At 42.8% G+C, this 20,750-nt stretch overlaps 1 protein-coding gene across 1 annotated transcript in view; it reads right to left on the reverse strand.

The window, feature by feature from the left end:
* Positions 1–20,750, reverse strand: part of PLCH2 (phospholipase C eta 2) — a 74,551-nt gene that overhangs the window by 27,779 nt on the left and 26,022 nt on the right. The window contains exons 3-5 of the mRNA XM_083876902.1: positions 1,493–1,639; positions 904–1,147; positions 263–392 (exon numbers count right to left, since the gene is read on the reverse strand). Coding sequence (XP_083733028.1) covers positions 263–392; positions 904–1,147; positions 1,493–1,639 — 521 coding nt within the window. The remainder of the gene's footprint in view (positions 1–262; positions 393–903; positions 1,148–1,492; positions 1,640–20,750) is intronic.

Genomic DNA, 20,750 nt, shown 5'->3' on the forward strand with positions numbered 1-20,750 from the left:
AAAAAGGTATAGCCAAAGAGCAATCTTGGTACTGTGTGTTTTCATGTTATGTAACACCAGAAGGTAGCTGGTGTGTTGCCTTTTTCTGTGCTTAACAATTTATTTGTGACGTGTTTCTGGAGCTCTTTCCAGTTTACCAAATGAACTGTGTAGTGTATCTCAGCTGAGTGGAAACAAACCAGCTGCTGAAGTATTTGCAATCTCTCCTACTGGGTTTTGTGTTAAATCCTTGCTTTTTCAGGAGAAAAAAATAAATTCTTACCTTAAACATTTGCTTGACTTTCTGTCGGGGTAGGTTGACATTCAGTTTGTGCATGAGCTGGAGCACTTCACTAATACTCAGACTGCCATCCCCATTTTTATCTGCCTCATCAAATGTCTGCTTCAACCACATTGAACAGGAGTTAAGGAACAGCAGGGAGTATTGAAAGATATTACTGAACATCACGGATATATTATTTTTTTCACATTAGGAAACACTGCAAATGAGACTGGGAATGAAAGGTCAAGCTAATATCTAACTGTCCTCATGTTAGTGCAGTAACAGCTCCTAGACTTGCTGTGCTCAAATGCCACATATGCTCTGTGCCTATTTGACAACACAGAAGAAAAACTTCTCAGTGAATCTCAGTGTTTCATCACCAAATTAAATGGATGGTTTTACACTGGGAATGAGATTGAGGAATATACCTCTGTGTTTTTCAGTCCACTGCAGTCACTCATCATTAAATCTTGCCCAGAACAATCCTCTTCAGTAACTCTGTCTCTGGAAACAGGGGATATAATGGGAACTGCTTTGAAGCTCTGAGCTTACTTGTAGCAAAGCAAATACTGTAAGGAATCCTGAGCTTATCTACAGGTCTCCAGTGCTGGGAAAGCTCCTAGGCAGCACAGGAAGGATATTGGTCTCTGGTCCTTTGGCGTTTGGAGAGGCTGTCCTCGTCACTGATCCCTGCCATCAGGTACTTCAGCCCTGTGATCCAGGTCCGTGCCTCCTCAGCACTGGAGGACACCAGGTCCAGGGACTCCATGTGGTCCCCGTAGTAGATGCTGAAGCAGCAGTTGGGGTCGAAGCTGCCGTCGGCATAGCGCTGGAAGATCTCTGACTGCTTCCCCTCACACACCTCCTGGATGGAGTCGATGGAAACTGCAGTGACACAAGTGCAGTTAATTAATGGCTGTGAGCATGCCCTGGGCTGGGCAGGTGCATTCACCCTGCAGAGAAATCCCTGAGAGGGAGAGCCCAAACCTCAGACTGCAAGACCCCAGTTCACACAGGGGTTGCCTCTGACTCATTTACAGCACACTCCACCCCTGCAACCTGCACAGCCAGCAGCAGCAACTTCAGCTTCATAAATGACCCATCATAAAATCATTTCCTGCCCTTTACAGTCAAGTACAACACCTCTCATTGACCCTCCATTGTCATTCATTTACAAGAGGACAATGCCCCAGGAGGGGTCAGAGGGGAGGCTCTGTGGCTGACACTCACTTTTGGCTTTCTCATTTTTCCGGGAGGGTCTCCAGCGAATGCACGACCTGTGGTCATCCAAGTAGTAGAAGCGGACCAGCCCCTTGGAGCCACCACGGAGTTTGATCATCTGGGTGCCAGCTTGCATGGAGCTCATACATCTTTCCACTGAGGAGAGCAATGAAGAGAGAGCAGTGAGTCAGACCTTGCTCCCTTTGGAATTGCCTTTATGGGAAGAAAACACATCCAGCAGCTGCCAAGTGAACAGTTCAAGTCAAAGGACAAGGTTTCTTGTAGGGTCTGATATAAGAGATCAGATATTAAGATCAAAAAGGTAGAGAGATTCGTGGTGACTGTGAACTTACCTGTAAATGTGAAAGTTTTCATTCCCATATTAATTTATATGAAATGTTCATATGTTGGCACCAGCACAAAATATGTACCTTGCTCAAGACCATCTCAAATCTGAGCTCCTACAACATGTAAACCTTGTGCTGGACACAGGATGAAATTTCACCTGGAAACTGGAATCCTTGGCCAGCAAGGTCCCACTGCTTCTATAGACTAAGTCACTGATCTTATAGATCAGCTTAACAAGAACCTCACAGATATTTCATCTTCCAAATCCCCCAAACCCACATTTTCCTAGCTGGAGGCCTCTCACCTGTGTTGCACTTTGCCTCTGGGTCTCAGGACCTGTTCCATTCCTGTGGGTTTGGCAGCATCCCAGACACTGCAGGCAGTGGCCTTAGAAGCCACGAGTGTTGGGAGAAGCTCCCTCCAAGGGTCTGCTCTGTCTCTGCAGAGATCCTGCCCTTTCCTGGGGAGCTGCTGCCAAACCAGGGCTCTGGCATTGGAAGCCCCTGGGAGCCAGGTTGGGGCCTTGCTCTGAAATCCAGCTGCTGCAAGGACTAAGCTCAACAACTTCAATCCAACTGTGAGCGGTTGGCTCTGTCCCAGGAATAAATGCAAACTCACATTTTCTGCCAAGTCTCCCATTTATTTCCCCTGATGACAGAGCAGAGCCTGTGACCTGATTTTCCTCTGACTTTCTGCCTGATCTGTTAAAGTAAAATTAAAACTATTACCATGTTCAGCATTTTTTTTTAGACCTAGAGATGAGGAGTAAAATTACTATTGAGATTCTGGATTGAAGAATGAAAATTAATACAGACAATAGACTTCTATTTTAGAAATAAATGCAAGGAGATTGTGAGGTCAAGTGTCTTTTATCATCTTCTGCCATCAAGATTAAAGATGAAACAGTGTCCAAATGAAAACACTGATTCCATGTGTTCCAAAATGCATCATCACTAACATAGCTCTTTGGAGTGATTCAAGTCCATCTCTCAGGCAAAAGCAAAAACAAGGTAAGTAAAAAGAAATGGGAAAAAGCTTTGATGTCCCTGTGCCCTAGAGCTCATTTTCAGAGAAAGTCAATTAATTTACTCTGGAAAAGGTTCAGCAAAATAGGTTCATTTGAAAGCAAAGCGATATAGTAAAAGGAAATTTTAATTTAAAGGCCCAGTTCTATAGAGTTCATTGTCCATGTTAATTAAATATTCATGGAGAGAAGCTGTGGAATTGAGAGCAAGGTAATCCCTCATGTAACATTTTACTTCTTAAAGCTGGACCCTTGGCTTCAGTCACAGATGCCTTTAGAGAAAATCAATATTCAGCAGGAATCGGCCATAAAGGCAAGTGCTGTGCCAGAAACATCACTGGAATCACTGCAACATCAGATCCAAACTCAGCCCAACCCTCTCACAGACACTCAAATTTCAATATCTGCTTTCATTCCAATTCAGAAGAAGATAAATATTTCTCAGATTTACTGAGATAAGGATTATGGGAAGCTTGAGTTTATTTTAATTTCACAAGGTTTATAGGGGTTTTGAAAAAAAAATTCAGTCAAAATTGCTAATAAAAGAATTTCTCTGAACATTAATCACACACACTTCAAATCACATTACATTTCCAACTCCCTCTTTGGGAATTATATCAGTAAATAATCATATTGGAAGAAATGAGAAAAGTAGAAATGGGAAAAGTATCAAGATCACACCTGTTACAAAGCAGAACATAATGAAGAAGCACCAAAATAAAACTACACTTTCTGCAACGCACATTTTTCCTTTTGCATGAAGTAGGAATATGTTCCCTGCTGCTAAAATTTTAATGAGCACCCTTGGATTGCTTTTCAATGCTGCTGTTTATTTTGTTGTAGGATTTCTCACCCAAGGAGCACCTCACAGCTGCCTGCTGCAGTTCCAGTTCATCTGGATTGATGATCTGGATTGATCACCTTGGGTGATCTGTGACCAGCCCCAATATTTGAGTGTTGCCATCTTTTTAGGGCTGGTGACACAGGGAAAGGAGGGCAAAAGAAATCTCTTCTTTCCTGTGTCAGAGCAGCAGCTTTTCTGTATCCTGGCGATGCAGTGGGAAGGAAAACCCCAAAGGGAATGCAGAGATGTTTACTGGGGACACCAAACAAGGGCCAGGAGATGGAACAGGAACACCTCCACGCCTGTCTCTGTGTGTGGCACTCACACACATCCCCTCCCCTGTGGGACTGAAAGTTTAGAGCACTACAGAGACTGGAAGGAAAAAAAAAGCCCACTAAATCCTAGTGGTACTTCTATCAAGCAGAAAATTATATGGTTTTTTTCTGAAGTCTTTCACAGCATGTAAGTGAAAAGGGCACACTGCTGAGAAGTAGAGCTGCTTCTCCTTGCCATTGTTCAGATTCCTCCTTTAAGGATTCATTTCTATACTTCAAATAAAAATCCCCCAGTCTTGCAATCAAGGTTTTCGAAGAAATGGCTCTTAACTATCTTCAATTAAGGCTGAATTACAGCTTTTCTGTTTTGCACTTCATTAGTTCCATTTTTTTTCAGAATTCAGCTTATGTTCAGCTCTCTTCTGATCTAATGAGTTGCCTCAATTTGCATCTGGACAAAAAAATCGTGGAGAGAAGATGGATCTCTGTACTGCAGCACAGAGCTGTGCCAGAGCAGAGCAGGGAATAGAAACATGGAACACCCAGTTCCACACCGGACTGATGCAGCAAAAAGACTCACAGGGATTTTTCATGCTTCTTAATAACATTTATATTTACTATACAAAGTGTTAAAGTAACAATAAATAGCAAAACTACACAAACCATAAACCTTACAATTTGTCCTGAAACAAGGGGAAAAAAGGAGACCAATTTCATGCCTATTGTTAGAAAGATGTTCCCGTGTCTGCAAATTAATTATTTATGGTTCAGTAGCATTATTGTCTTCTAGGAGTCTCTGAGTTTGATATAAATGTGTGAAGGAGTGGGAGTATTTTAGCATGTGGGGATGAAAAGAAGTCAGGAGATTGAGTCATTGAGTATTTTTGTACATGGACCAGCTTTGTCAAAAGATTCACATCCCTGGGCTCGAGGCAGCCCCAGGTTGTGTCACACACCTTTGCCCGAGCCAGGCTTAGGGACATGAACAGGGAGCATCAGACCCCTCTGCTGAGTTCTGCCCCAGGAACAGATCCTGGAAGGATGAATCCCAATTGTGTGCCTCACAACAACACCCTCCTGAACAACATCAGGAGAGGAAAACAGATTTCAGCAGCTTATTTCTCTCCAGGGCCTCCAGAAGATGTTTGTGAGCCCAGAGAAACCCCCCGCCCAGCACACGTGCACCAGAAGGGCAAGTTGTTCCCTTAAAATATCACCAAACCAAAACAGCTTTCCCACACACAAACACAGGACTCCCACACTTGTCACACATCCAGCACTGCCAATCCATTGAAGACATAATGACTGCCCCATTTTTTTGAAAGTCTCACTGGAAATGGTTTCACAGCTATAAGTGGCTCATCGATACCTAAACCAAAGAGCTGACTGGCTCCAATTACTCCTGCCAGGAATATCACTTTCCTTCTGGACAGGAGGCATCAAATCTTTTTAAAAATCAATATATCAATGTAATGATATAAAATATGTAATACATCCAAATAAATAATATATCCAGCAGAGTGTGTTGGGAATTCTATCCAGCTGAACAGTCCAGAAGATATTTTGCCAATATTGCTTATGAACTGTGTGTGGTGCTCCTGGCCCAGGTACACCAGGCTCACTTGCATCACTACACTGGATCCAGTTAAAAACCAGATCACATCCAAACTCATTTATCTTCATTTGTTTCATTTTGCATCCCTCCAGCCTAATGAACAGGTCCCTCTCACCTTTTAAACCAACCAATTTATTCCTAGCACAGCTTTCTTCCCCTTGTTGGCTCTCAGTGGCTCAAACTTCACTGAAGGCTGGGACTCTCTGCTGTTCTGCTCATTGGCCAAAAAAGTCTAGAAGTGTCTTTGGAAAAGAACATTTCTCTATAATTCTGCCAGCAATGGTTGGGACAGTGTTTACTGTGTACAAGAGATGATGGAAGACTAAACTTATCCTTAAAGCACAAAACCCCCAATAAATGAGGTGTTAATGGGAGAAGAGATGCTCTTAATCCTGTGGAAATTAGGGGCTTGATTCGAGGTCTGGCTGTCAGCTCTCCATCCTTCCATCAGCCACCTGCACCCAGGGAAATGCAGAAATAGAGTTGGAGGGTGTTTCTCGACCTCTGCAAAAATTCTCAGTACTTTTTAAGCTATCTGTGTGTCCAACTTTTTCACTAAAAAAATTTCTTTGATGGATGAAGCTGACAGACAAATAGAACAAAAAAGTGCTCCAAGGGAACGGGGGGTTCTGGTCAAGGCTGCAGGTTTCCTCACTGGACATGCAGAAATGGCTCAAGAAGATTGTTATTAAAATGCTTTTACTAGAACATCTGTTTTCTCTGGCCATCTCTAATTAGTTTTGCTGGGTTTATTAGCTGTTTAAACAAAAGGCTGCTGTGAGCACCCAAAGGGGATTCTTCTCACAGAGCCAGTGAAGCTTGAGAGTTTTGTGTATCAGTATTCAAAAACCAACCTCTAAACAGTCCAGTGGCCTAGTGTGGGTGAAGGCAGCAGACATACTTCCAAATGCTCATTTTAAAACTCTAAACTACAAATAAAATTAAGACCTAAGAGGTGTACAATACTGGCAGAGAGCAAACCTCTCTTGCTGTGGGTAAGGCTATGAAACAGAATATTTTAAAAGGTCAGCAAGTGTCGAAATGTACAACTTTGCTCTAGCTTGTCCTGAAGAACACAAATCAATCATGAAATTGTAAGTGGGGGCTTGCTGAAGACAAAAAGAACTGCACTACCAACCAAACAACACAACATCAGAGCAGGGCTGCCTCAAGTCCTTCTTTCTCTTCTGCTCCCCACCCTGCTGCTACACAAAGGTGCCACTAACTAAGATTTCAACACGAAAGATTTAAAGATATCACCATTTCATTCATTGCAGGGATTCAGTTTCTTACCAAAGTGGCCAATTTTCCATCTCGGAGAAGCGACGATGCTGCCACCAACCCAGAAGAAATCTTCGGCCAGACGGGCCACTGAGAACTTGTTTTGTAGCAAGGGAGATTTTGAGATATCCATATCTGAGCTGGACTGAAAACAAGCACTGATGGCTTTAGGAGGTATCAAGATTCTGTAGTACACATTTTCCATGTAATAGAATAAAAATATTATCAGAAAAATAGAAAATAGCCGTTGATTTCCAAAATCCGGTGGTATTTTTCAAGTATTTTTCAGGTTGTTTCAGAACAGTTTCTCAGCAAATTGAGGCCTCTTTCACAGTCCAGATTTAGAACATTAAAATCCCAATAAAATCCCTTTTATTGTGATGTACCTGTGACTACTTTGGAGGATTGAGTGGGCTTCAGTTCAAGATTTTAAAGAAGACACATGATGGACCGTGAGGCATTTTGGCATGTAGATGAAACCATTTCTGGACAGCAAGGCCTCCTGATGATATTCTTTTCCTCCTGCTGATTCTCTTTTAACTTTGGTACTTTCCCAGCTGCTCAGCATCATCAAGACATTACTGCAATTTATAGTTGTTGGCTCCTCCACCGCTTCCTCCTCCTGACAGCGATTCCCACAAAGAGAAAACCCTTTCCTTTCTTTGGTTACAAACAGATTTGCAGGTCCCACTCTTTCTGGGGCTCTACCTGCTCTTCAAAACCAACCAACAACATCCCCTGCAGTAAATAATGCACAGTTAACAGCACAATCCATTCCCCTCTCTGCCCTCTTGAGTCACCCTTGCCTTTCACTGTGGATCTGCCCAGGTGCATAAGCTCTTCAGTCTCTTTCCAGGGCTGGAAAAAAAAGAATAATCACATTTTTCTTCTCATACAGCTCTTCAAAATATCATTGCACCACTCTTCTTCTCTTCTCCAAAGGTTCTCCTCACTATTTTAATGGACATTTCTGATAAAAGAAAGAACATTTCCCTCTAGGCAGCAAAAACTAGATACGATGGAAACACAGCAACACATGTTTGCTTCAAATCCTAAATCCATCATACGCACTAATCCTAAAGCCGTGCCCCTGCCCTATCCAGTCAAGGGATTTGGGTGACACGTTGCAGCTGAAAAAAAAAAAAAAGGTTTCAAAAAAGTTCTTTCTTCTCTTTCTTCTGCTTCTTCTCCTTCATTTTCTTCTCCTCCTCTCCTCTATCTTCTTCTCCTTCTTCCCCACTATCTTTCCATCTCACAATCTATTTAGGGATGTCTCTGCAAGCTGACACAGCCAGAGAAGATCTTGCTTAGGGCACAGCCGGGAAGCTCCTGTGCCCAGAACTGCTGTAACAGAACCAGGAGCGCTGAGGGGGCTCCAAGACTGACAGATTAAAGCAGGTGAGGATTAATTTTTAAAAAGCACTAAGATACTACCTCGTTCCATTTGAAATGCACTCATTGAGCTCCAAATACAGAAATCTGTCACTTAGGTTATCACAACCACTTAAGCTACATTAAGTTTTAAGTACAATAGACAATCTCTCTTGCCATCTGTGATCAGTACAAGGAGCCTCATATGCTTCTACCCTGATGAGCTAAACACAAATTGCCCGTTTAAAAACACATTCATTAAGTGCTTCCTACTCTTCCTTTCACAGTTTGAAAAATGCTTTGGAGTAGTTAATTCTGGAGATGATTCACTCTCAATTACAAGTTGTTTATTTCACCACCTATGCCCAGAGTTCTTATACTGGGCTTGACTCAGAGTTTAACCGCAGATTAATTCCAAACTAGAACCAAACTGGGTCTGCACCACGGGTGGCAGTGATGCTGTGTACACTCTTGCCACTATTTATTCAAACATTTCAACCACAGCCTTCCACCCTCCTAAGGCATCTTTCAAGAGCAATTTAGTGAGATGACTGCAAACTGTCATCAGGGAAAGAGCAACTTCTCTGTAAAACGCTCAGAATGATATATTCATCCCACAGAAAACTCTGCCCTGAAGGGAAGAACAAAGGAAACTTTGTTCTAAAGATCCTAATCCTTTCTTCACGTGAAGCCTGGGCCAGGATGAGAACTGGGATCTGTGAGTTTCGTTGTCTTCTCTACCACCTGCTTCTCTGAATTCCTCAAATAAACCCATATGCATCTTTGTGTAATGTCCATGCTTTAGAAATAACACCTGAAATGGTGATAATGTCACTGCTGTACCTCACAGGGAAGGAGAGAGAACTAAACTTTGAGGTTCTTAATTATGAGGAGACAGAGTTAAGATAAACTTTTGCATAAACCAAAAGTATTGCAGCTGTTTAGCTCCTTTTTTTCCCTCTTGCAGTATAATCAGTTTTCTTTGCAGTTTTCCAGGCTGTACATGCAACAAAATCAGTGGCTGGCACAGAATGCTAAAGGTACTCCCTTCAAAATTCAGATATCAATTCTGCCAGGATATCCTAGAGTCTGCATTCACCATTTATGCATTATCAACCTGGGGACAAAGGGAAGGGAGGAGAAGAGTGAAATGTAACTCCCATTGCAGCATTGCTCAAGATATTGGTTTCATGGTTCAGAATTGGAATTCTGCACAAGCAGGGCTTGAAATGTGGATTTGGTTTTATTTGAGTAGAGAGAAATGCCAATGATTTATAGCACTGGAAAATAACTATTACAATATTCACGTTAAAGTTAGATTTTTAATCCTGAAAGCACACAGAGACAGTTAATTTAAATTATTTCAGTTGACACTATCCATACTCTCCTTCAGGTCGCCTAAGAAAATCATTATGGAAACAGAGAAAAATAAAATCTTTCAGAAGACTCCTCCATTTATTATGCTGGGGACTGCATAACAGCATGGAAAAGCAACAGGGAATAAGGAAGGGTTAAATTGGACACAATCCCTCTCCCAACTCTTAAGCACACTGAGCTGAGGACTTAGGATCTAAGCCTACTGAAATGGCTTTCTATTCTTGCCTCACTTGACATCCTCAGAGAAATCTTGCTCACCTGACATAACATGGAGATTAAAGACTTCTTTCCACAGCACTTCAGGAACTTATTATTGTCTGAGTGTAACAAAGGCTTTTCATGCCACGAAACGGATTTTAAAACCAACAATGTCTCAGTCTCCAGGCTGGCCTGTGGCTTAGCTAAAAATGGAACTCAGAACACTTGAACAATGCTGGAATGTCAAAGTCTTGCAGAGGAAGAAATTCACTTTGAGAGTGCCAGAGGAGCCAGACTCCATCCCACAGAAAGAACATCTTGAAGAAGACACAGGAGCACAACACACATATGGTCTGGAAGATGGAGAAAAGGGAACAGGATGGAGATCCTCCTGAGACAAATGGGTTTATCATTAATGCAATCCTCCAGGATGGAGGGATTCGCTTGACTGCTGAGGGATGGAAAAAGTGTGAACAGTTATGTAACACATGGGGAAACAGCTGCAGCCCTCAAAGTAGAAAAACCAGAAGTAGAAATTTCAATATCCGGACTGCCAAAGACATTAAACGTTACAGACTGGCAGTGTATTTGACCTGCAAATCCACCAGGATTAGACCTGTGACTTCCCAGCCATGCACTCCCTTTACCTTTGCATGGCCACTCTACAGACCCAGTTTACCAGATTAACAAACTGACCTCGTCACAAGAGGCTGATTCTAAAACACTGAGCCACTCATGGGCAGCTATCAGTGATACACAGAAGAACTTCGACACAGGTATTCCTGTTTCCCTCTTCCCACCCAGGGAAATCTTACTCCTAATGGCTGTAGAATCAAAAGAAAATGATTGTCAACCAACAATAGTCATAAAATACATGGAGGAAACAGAAGATATCAAGAGCCTTCTGGCACACCTCTCTCCCACTTACCTTTACCCTTCCCATTGCACTTTCAGCTCTAAACCTCAGTGAAAAAAAAAACTATAAAAACTGCAGAAATTCCATTTACAGCTACATCTTAGCTACCCCAGCCCAAGATATTCATAGGAGTTAGTCAGCCTGTCACTGTTTTCTGAAGCAGTAAATGCAAAGATGTTTCTGAAATGTGAAAAGCAAATACATCTAATTGAAGTGCACATCACTAAATACAAGTCAGGAATGCTCCCAGTTACAGTAAAGGTTCAAAACCCCACATACATGGACACAAACACAAGCAGTAGGAGATGACTGGACTTGATGAACCAAAGGTCAATGACGCTCATTCATTCACTACTTCTAAAGATGTGATTTCTGTTTGTTCCCTTTCCCCCAGAAATGCTTCCAAGAGGTCTAAAGCAGCATGACCTGGGCAGCCAAACCAGCCAGCTCAGCTGCAGCTTCTCTTCTCTCTGCTGGAGTCATTTCCCTTCCTGTTTCCAGTGCACTCTCTGCTTTTTCACAGCTGTGTCTGTGTGCAACAGCTGCCCATGTTTTTAGTGTGGGCTCTTCCCAAGAAGAGGGATTTGGAGAGCAGATGCTGATGGAGAAAAGACATTCACTGTTACATTTTCTATTTTTGTCTTTCAACTAAAAACTTCTGTATTAGTTGTAGTAAGAATTGACTAAATCAATCACTTTCAGCTGGTTTTGGCTCAGAAACGCCAGAACACCTGCTGGACCACAACCTTATCCCAACTGTGCATAAGCTGCCTTTTCCCTAATTCTAGCCCAGCTCCACCCTGCCGACCTCTGCCATGGGCACAGGCAGAGCCTGCCTGACCATCTGGACAGCACCTCTAAGCACAGTAATCCCCCCTCGAGATTAATGCTGCACATCTTGCCCGGATCGAGTGGAATTCAGGTTATTCCGTGGCCTCTGTGTCTCGCCCACCAGGCCTCCAAGTGAAACATTTGTACACTGGCTCAGAGCATAGTCAGTAAGTTATTTGGCTTGTCTGAAATACACCTGTCTTCAGTATCCATCCATTGAGGCACTGATTCCACTGGGAGAGGCTGTAACATCACATTTTCCTGCTGCTCCTTCCCCTAGGACTGCTGCTTTGGGCAACCACAACCATGAACGTTTCCAGGGCTCCCCAAAACTGTGTAGAAAGTCCCATTATTAAAATAAACCAGTTGTGAAATCCCTGAAATTACTTCATTCACTTGAAGGAGTGTTTCTGGAACGTGGACCCATTAGCAACAACAGCACTAATTTAATGACAATTACTCTGCCTCCTGCCATGATGTTTAGTTCTCTTGGGCTCATCTGGGAAAAAATGGTGCAATTATTTTAATTAAGTGAGAACAGGCTCTGTGATCTGAGCTGTTGAAGTCTTTTCCTTGCAAAGCTGTTGTAAACAAATTTTGTCAGTTGTAGAAAAATGTCAGCATAAAATGAAGATTTTAATACTATAAATGGTGCTCTAAGGTCACCTTGTCTCCAACCACCAACTTGTATAAGAAAATGTCCCTACACACTTAATTGAAGTAAGATCATAAACCCTTTACATTTAAAGGTCTTTCAGTGCTTGACCATCTGTTCAGGGCCATGGGCCATAAACACAGAGAGGGGGATTAAAGCAGGTTGGGAGGAAAGCAATCCATCAATATGATTATTCCTTCTAGGAAAACCCCTCTAAGAATTCAAGAATCCAAAGCAAAATGGGCACAGGAATGCAAGACAGGTTGAAAGACATTCAGAAAAGACACCTGATATTGAAATGCATCACCACAAAGTGACTTTAACTCACAAATTTTACTTCTGTATTTGGGATGAATTTTAATGTATTCTATCTGTATAAATTCAGAACTCATCTAGACCTTCCTTTTGTGCCATGTACATTTTGAAATATGTGACAGACTCCCTATTTCTTCAAATATAGACCAATTTCATGAAAGATGGAGAAAAAAAGGAGCTGCAGTGGCTCTAGGAATAACTCAGTCTCTGTCTTCATTCAGTGCTTTTCTCAGCTTCTGTGACATCCAAGAGACAGCCTTATGAGGCTGTTCTTTAAAGTTTCCTTTCAAAAACTTACCACTCAACAGAACCCAGCATCTGTAAATCTCAGAAACCAATGGCAGGTCTTTCTGGAAGTTTGAAAGATGATCAAAATTGTGGTTTCCTTCGAGCAGGACCCACCTGCTGTAATCCCTGAGGGGAGGATCACCAGCAGAAAGCAGCACAGAGAGTGCAGGGTGCTGAGCTGGAGCCCACAGCAAGGTCAGGGGCTGCACTGTCACAGCTGATTGCCAATTTCATTTAGTCCTGGATTCAGCAGGGCTCAGGTAAAAGTACAGGAAGTAAAGTAATTGCTCCTGAGTTCTTACAGGAAATGTGTTTCTCTCTTTTGCTATGGCCTCCAATATCCACCTCAGTTTGAAACAAAGCGTCCTGACAGATTCATTTCTCCCCAGGGCTTACAGCCAGAAGATAAGCAGGCATTTGAAGGCTGATGAAAGTGTCAGCTCGCTGGCTGAACTGGAAAAATGGGCTTTCAGGAAAATACTTTACAGAGATCCACATTTAACAGAGGTTCTGGACTTTGTTCAGTACTGGCAGGTCCACACTCACTCCATGTCAGGTCTCATCATGCCAGAAAATTTAGTTGCTCTCTGCCACATAATGCCTTTAGACCTGCAGAGGCCAATATTGATTATCCCTCTGTAATTCCCTGAAGTGGGAAAGCTTTCCCATTTAGCTGGACTCAATTCACATTCCCCACACAAATGATTGTCAGTGACAGAAGGGAAATGAATCACAGCAATCTGCACGTATGGTACCAGTTAATTTGAAGTTGTCCACTTAGCATTAACGTGACATTTTCTTTGCAATGTTTCCCTATTTCTTTTTTTTTTTTTTTAATCAAGTTGAACATGAGGCATCTAGAAACCATCTCTAATTGAGGGTTAGACCAGGAGAAACAATATCCTCAGTAAGAGGCAAAATCAGGACTGATGATGCTGGAGAACCAGAGAACACCTGAGTTCTCTTCTCATCTTCCTCAGTGAGAGACTTTGTGCATATGCTGCTCCTGGGAGTCTGCAGCAGTTGGGGGGCTGAAATTCTGCAGCCACATCTCATGAGCTGTTCCACTGGAAGATGTTTACCAACTGCCACATTTTTTAATTTTCCACATCTTCCACATCTTCCCAGACAAGATGCTTCTCTCAGGACATGCCCCATTCCTCTCCCAATAGCACTGACAGTATCAATTGTTTCTTTAGTGACAGCTAACATTTCAGAATTACTGAGAGCAAGGAATATTTCATACCATCATCAATGATTCCTCAGCCTCTAATCAGCCAGAACCCCTTAAAAAAGAAGAGTGGGAAGTCACTGGAACACCAAAGCCTTGAGAGTCTGGATGTTGGTGCCTCTCACCATGAATGTTTGAACAGACCATCATATGAAGGCTTCTGGAGGGTTCCATACACTTGGGAACTACTGGCTTCAGTTGCATCATGACTGGTTTTATACCTAAGTGGGAGGAGAATCCCATTTTCTTTTAATGCCACAGATGACAGGAAGAAGGTGGAACCCTTTAAAAAGAACCTTCATGCAACTCCCTGCCCGTGGCTTCAGCCCATGGAACCCCTGTCCGTAGAACCTCTGCCCTTTTCAGTTACCCCATTTGTTTTCCAGGTGCTCCCACTCGCTGCCTTAGCACGACACCATCTGGCAGGAGCACCGAGCTGGTTTAATCACTAACACTGATTCAATCCCAGCCTCAGCAGTTTCCTATCCGCTAACTGCTACCTGGATGATCTTTAGGGAGATCCTCAGGTGAGAGCCCCTCTCTTTCATTCCTGTTTTCAGAAGTTGGAAGCTGAACCCAGTAGGGAGAAGCCAAAAGGACTTTGGGTGACACAATTCCTGCTCCATCACACCTTCACTGAGGACCTTGTCTGTTTAAAGTACAAATGCACACTGGTGCATCAGGTCTCAGAGAACAATAACTGGATCAGGAATACTCAGGCTGTCCCATCACGGAATTTTCAGAACCAAACTATTCTGGTTTTCAGTCCCGAAACACTTCTGCTAGAAAATGCAATCATTAAAAATATGTTAAGGCTCTCCACTGCCAGAGGGCAGGGTGAGATGGGATATTGGGAAGGAACTGTTCCCTGGGAGGGTGAGAGGGTGTCCAGAGAAGCTTTGGCTCCCCCTGGATCCCTGGAAGTGCCCAAGGCCAGGCTGGATGGGGCTTGGAGCAACCTGGGATAGTTGAAGCTGTCCCTGCCATGGCAGGAGGATGAAACAAGACAATATTTTAGGTCTCCTCCAACCCAAACCATTCCACAATTCTATGATAAATGTACCACTTCAGCCAACTCAATCCAAAACTTGTGGATTTACAGGTTCTTAAGAAGATTTAAGAAAACCACCTTCTTTCCTTGGAACAAAAAGAGTTCTTACATATAGGAAATAGTTTCTCCTTATTTAGCACATCGTTCAATTAAAGCTTCAATGCTCCCAAATCTCCAGCCTCTATGCCAGCAATATGGCACAGGCAAATAAATTCTTATGCCAAGTTTTAAAATCTGCTTTTTAAAAATTTTAAATAAATATTGACAATGCCCAAATGCATCTCATCATCTCTGCTTAATTCTTAACAAATCTCCACTGGTTAAGATTTTTCTGTTGTTGTGATGCACACGGAGACTCTCTCATTATTTACCTGAATTGTTTGCATACTTCTATGATTCCTTAAAATCTGTCACAGCCTAGAAGTAGTCTTAGATTTGATATTTATTTCACCAATAAATAAAACAATTTCCAAAATGGTCATGAAACTATGGAAAAAACAATGGCCATTTCTATGTACAATAAAAGCTTTTCCTATGTGATGTTTTATGGTCACCCTCTTCTTTTTTTAATTACAGTTCTGCTCTAAAATGGGACCTCTTAAAATCAATTTGCTGCAATTTTCACATCCACATCCTTCTTCAGTTACTGGAAGAGTATTTGCTGCAGTGATGAATGACTGCACAGGTACAGCCCCACCTCTCTGAGTTACCTGTTGTCCTTTTCTCAGTGAATGGCACTGCTGGAGCTTATTTTTGGTATTTTAATAACAAAGACATGACAAAGCCAAACCAGAGCTCACAGGTACGAGGTTTGGTTCTGACACCCAAACACCAAGTGTGAGCCAAGCATTTTTCCACTTTGGTAAAGTTTTCATCTAGAAATGATTTTTAGAAAAGAAGAGAGAACTTTAAGGAGTGCTTCCTTCAAAAGGGATTGAGGAATGTGGCACTGAGCATTGATTAGCTGAAGACACAGGGAGTGAGGGATGCTGCTCTGCCTCCCCAAAGACACCAAGGTGTGAGACCAGCATTCAGAGCAGCTTTTCTGAGGACACAGAACCCAAGACATCCTTCTTTACTTGTTGCATAACTCCTGTAAAACCACAAGCCTAACAGGCATAAAATACAGAATGCATACAGACAAGCAACCAGGGACTGGAGTCAATTAAAATACATCACAGAGAAGGGTTTCTCTCTCTGGGATTTCCCTGAGTAAATCAACAAGGAACTAAAGCTTTTAAAGATAAAAACTGGGCTTTTGAGGATTGGTCTTGAGTTCATAGATTCCTTCAGCAGCCATCAGTACAGGAGGGATGAGCTCCAAGTTCAGCATGCAGGACACTGCAGCACAGTTTTCCCAGCTCGAGGCACTTCCCTGACTTCACCCTTGGTTTAATCCCAGCACGGATAACTTCAACCCCAACTGATTCCGTGCACTCTCCCTGTTGGGATGGGTGTAAAGAAACTACATCTAACGAGTAGCAAATCACCTGTTTTAAAAAATTAAAACAATACAGCTGACTCACAACAGAACTGTAGTCTCTTTTCTCTCTTCTAATGTGGGTAGCAGAAGGTCTCTGGTTTAAAAATAGAAAGCCTTTCTTATGGTGACAGCAGCTAGTTAAGCAAGCAGAAAAGGAACATGAACATACCTGGTGCACTCCTTCGTTGCACACTTTATGAGGAAGAAGCAGCCATTAGAGATACATTTATTATTTAAGCTTTAGTGATAGTAGGAGGCAAAGGTACAGCAAAAGCTCCCTTAAGAACCTGCTGTATTTGTGTAAAGCATTTAAGTTTGAATGACAGAAAAGAAGTGTCCAAGGAAGCTTTGTAAACTACACTTCCCTCTACAGTAAAACTAATTTCCCTCAGAAAGGTGGTTAAAATAAACGTTTTCCCCTTACCTTTTTCTGGGCTGAGGCATTTAATTGTGCTTGCATCATCCATATTCCAGTGAGAGATTCAAGTGAAAACACCAGGGGAAGCAGCAAAGACCATATGCACATCCCTGATCTTTCAAAAGACTCTTTTAAAAGAATGAGGAAAAGAACATTTCCCGTTGGTTTCACTGCAGCATCCGAGGGCTCCCAGGGATGCCTGCTGCCTGTGCTCTGAGCAGGCTCATCCTCTATTCCCTGTGCAGGAGTGCATCAGGAGCTGCTGGCAGGTAGAAACCAGCGCAGGAGCTCAATGAATGTTCCCAGCCTTTCCCTGCAACTCAAGTGTTCAGCCACCTGGGATAACTGTTTGTTAACTCTTTGCCTCCCTGCTCTCAGGCAGGACGTGGGGATGTCTTTTGCTTTACTCCTCCGGAAAAGAACTGAAGGGAAAACTTGTGGATGTCAGCAAAGAAGCACAGAGGATAATTAACTTTTAATTCCTCTGGGATGTATTGCAGTAGGCAGCAAACGTCAGTGAGGTGCTGCTTCATTTAAGAAGGAATAAAAAAACCAACCTCTTTTTTATGTTAATGCCTCCCCTGTGTCCATTCAGCATCCTACACATTGTTTTGGGATCCTCCTAGACTTGCTTAAGTTTAGAAAGCAAGTCTACAGCTACTGATAAAAATAGGCAAGCTGTTCTCTTTGGATTTCTTTCTTGTTCTTTTCTTGGCAAAGATGATATATTTCCCACCTTTTTAACTTGCGAGGAAATATTAATGCAGAATTAATGGGATATGGCAAGGAAACAATGCACATTATTGTAGTCTGTGTCCCAAAACACAACCCAGAAGAAGACAGACACAGACCTTTGTGTTCTGTCTAAATCCTGGGGAAGAATTTCAGCATCTTTGTATGAGGGTGCTGCCTAAAAATGCCAACCAGGAATAGTTCTTGCCCCTCCTACATGCCACTGAAATACACAGGATAAAACACTTTGTTCCTTTGAAGACTTGAAATCTAATTAAATAAGAATGATAAAAGATTAGGAAAAAGTTTGTCTCCCCTCTAGGAAAGGAAACTGATGCTGGGGGGGCAGGGTAAGCAGGGTCACAGTTTCCTGCCCAACACCCAGGGCAGATCTGCCATGAGCCCTGCAGGCAGTGACCCCACACAGCTCCACCAGGCACTGCTGCCATGGATCCTCTCCCCACCTGACTGCAGGAACTGAAGCCCATCTCTTTGTGCTGTTTGATGTTGCCCTCTTGCCTTGTACCTCCTCATCCTGACCTACTTCAGCACAGGAGGTGCTGTGTAATGCTCCCAGAGTCACCTTTCTCCCACTCCACCCAGGCTCTCCACACTGGGAATGTTGACTCTTGTTCATAGCTCCCAGCTGCTGCAGCTGAATTACCTTGCTGTTTCCATCCTACATCATCTTTCCATTTTAGATGTCAGTCACTACTGCAGAAAGAGCAAGATCTTTGCAAGATGTGACACAACCCTCTACAGTTTTCATTTAGGCATGAATCCCATGGTCCTTGCCATCTAAGGAATGACTCCAGGATTTGGCTCAAGTTTACTTTCAATAAAACATTATCCTATTTGCTTAGTGGCTTTCAGCAGTAGCTGTGTCCCCTGAGGTCTCATCTCCTGAGCAACCCATGCAGGAGCACTCACTGCAGGAGCCTCTGGGGCCTCATGTATTTACACCACATTACATTTGGGTAACTCCTCTTGCAGCCACTGTGCTTTAACACAGGCTTATCAGGGTGAACGACTGCAGAGAATGTGCCAGGTTTATCCTAAAAGTAACTCTCATCTCTGTTCTTATTTCCTGTTGGCAAGTGCAGGTTATCAACAAATCTCTGCCTCATATCAGAGGGGAGAAGATGGGCAAATGCTGAAGCCCAGAAAATGCCTGTCAGACAACTTCTCTGGGGAACCCCAGCGCAGGAAATCTTCACTGCAGAGTAGGCTCAATTACTGCTAGAGACAAACCTCCCATTCAACATCACCTATTCCTCACAACCTGATCAAGAGACAGTAAATTTAAAGATAACAGCTAAGGATAATCATCTAATTCACTAATTCCCCCCCTCAAATCAAGCAAAGCTTGTTGCTTCAGCAGGTTATGTTTTCTTTAGAAAGAAAAATATACTCCCATCTGAGACCATTAGAGATTCAGACTCAGTACCTAATTACTGTAAGATATCAATTCCATAAAATGAAATGTTTTGTTTCTCTGGGAATTTTTTTGCTGTGCAGTTAGAACAGGGTCACAGAACAAACGTCAGAGAAACATTTGAATGCCTTCACAACACATGCAAATTTTTTGAAATAAAGGGAACACAGACTGTGCTATCATCGAGACCAAAGCATTTCACATGAAAAGATTCTCTTATGCCAAGTAATGTCTAGTCTAAACCAGGAAACTTCTCTGAGCAAAGACAATCTGCTGACTCTTGAAATCAGTGGTGAACTTTTATCTGGCTTTTGTGGACTCTGATTCACACCAGAAGTTCATATGTGACTGGGAGAAGTCACCAGCACTCCAGTTGGGAGAGCACAGTGCTGGCAAGGAGCAAACCTAGGCCGTTGTCAGTTCCACGTTCCACAAAGCATAGCATGCCCTAATTCCTTCATCCTCCATTCCCAGCTCTCCAGCTCTACCAACCAGAGCAGAAGAGTGTCTTGTGGTGTGGTGCTGTCACATCACAAAGATTTAAGTCCTAAGAAGGGACTAAAAGGGGCCAGGAATCCTCTCAATTCCTCCTTTCCAAGATAAGCAGAAGAAGCCCAGAGTGATGCTACTGAGCAGCTGACCCTGGTTAGAAGAGCTGAGCCAGGACTTGACAAAGATCTGCCCTTCTTGTGTGGCTGCACTGCCCATACAGGATCCTGAGCTATCCCAGACCTGTGCCACAGCCACAGCACCATCCTGGCTGCCTGGGAAAGGAATGGGGCACCTCCAGAGAAACAACACAAAGCACCCAAACTTCAGCTGATAGTTTTGTCAGGTTACAGTGGCACACACTATAAGGCTACATTATAAACTGACTACACATGCACTTACACATACATTCTTCATCCCAAGGCTCCAGCTGCCACATTTTATCCCATCCTAAGACCTATTTCCTGACAGAAATAACAGAGATCTTGTTGCCCAGCACAGCAGAGGAGTGTTAGCACTGCTGGGGACAGAATGAGCCAGCTGGGAAATGCAGCACCACCACGTTACACCACAGTTAACTGGAGAATGGAGCATCCACAACACCAGGGATGTTCTAAAAAACTTCCGAAAGTCAAACACTGAGCCCTCGTTGAAAGCCATCAAACTCCATCCAGAGAGTTCCATCTCTCACAATCCGTGGCATCACTTCAAGACCTTCTATAAATCAACTTCAACACATGTGGGTGTCTGTTCTTAAGTTTTTGTTCCCATAGTTACCAATGTACTTTACCACAGAAGAGAACAGCAGGTGGCAAGACATAGAACAAAAATCACCATTCTTTCAACATATGAAGAGTTGGGAAGTTTCAAATTAAGGTTTTATTGTGAAATGTTTACAGACAGTAAGCAAGACGAACACTATCAGATTAGAAAACTCTAATATCCTTCCATACATTTCATCCTGAGTCAACAATAAATTCAACAACCAGTAGGATGATCAATTTCCAGCCCTGCATCAGATGATGCCATGGGATTGCACAATCTAGTGCAGCAATAGTTATCTCTTTGTAATTTGAAATTCTCCCTAGGT

Source organism: Zosterops lateralis, assembly GCF_965231275.1.
Source record: "Zosterops lateralis genome assembly, chromosome: 22".
In the NCBI taxonomy this organism is placed as follows: Eukaryota; Metazoa; Chordata; class Aves; order Passeriformes; family Zosteropidae; genus Zosterops; species Zosterops lateralis.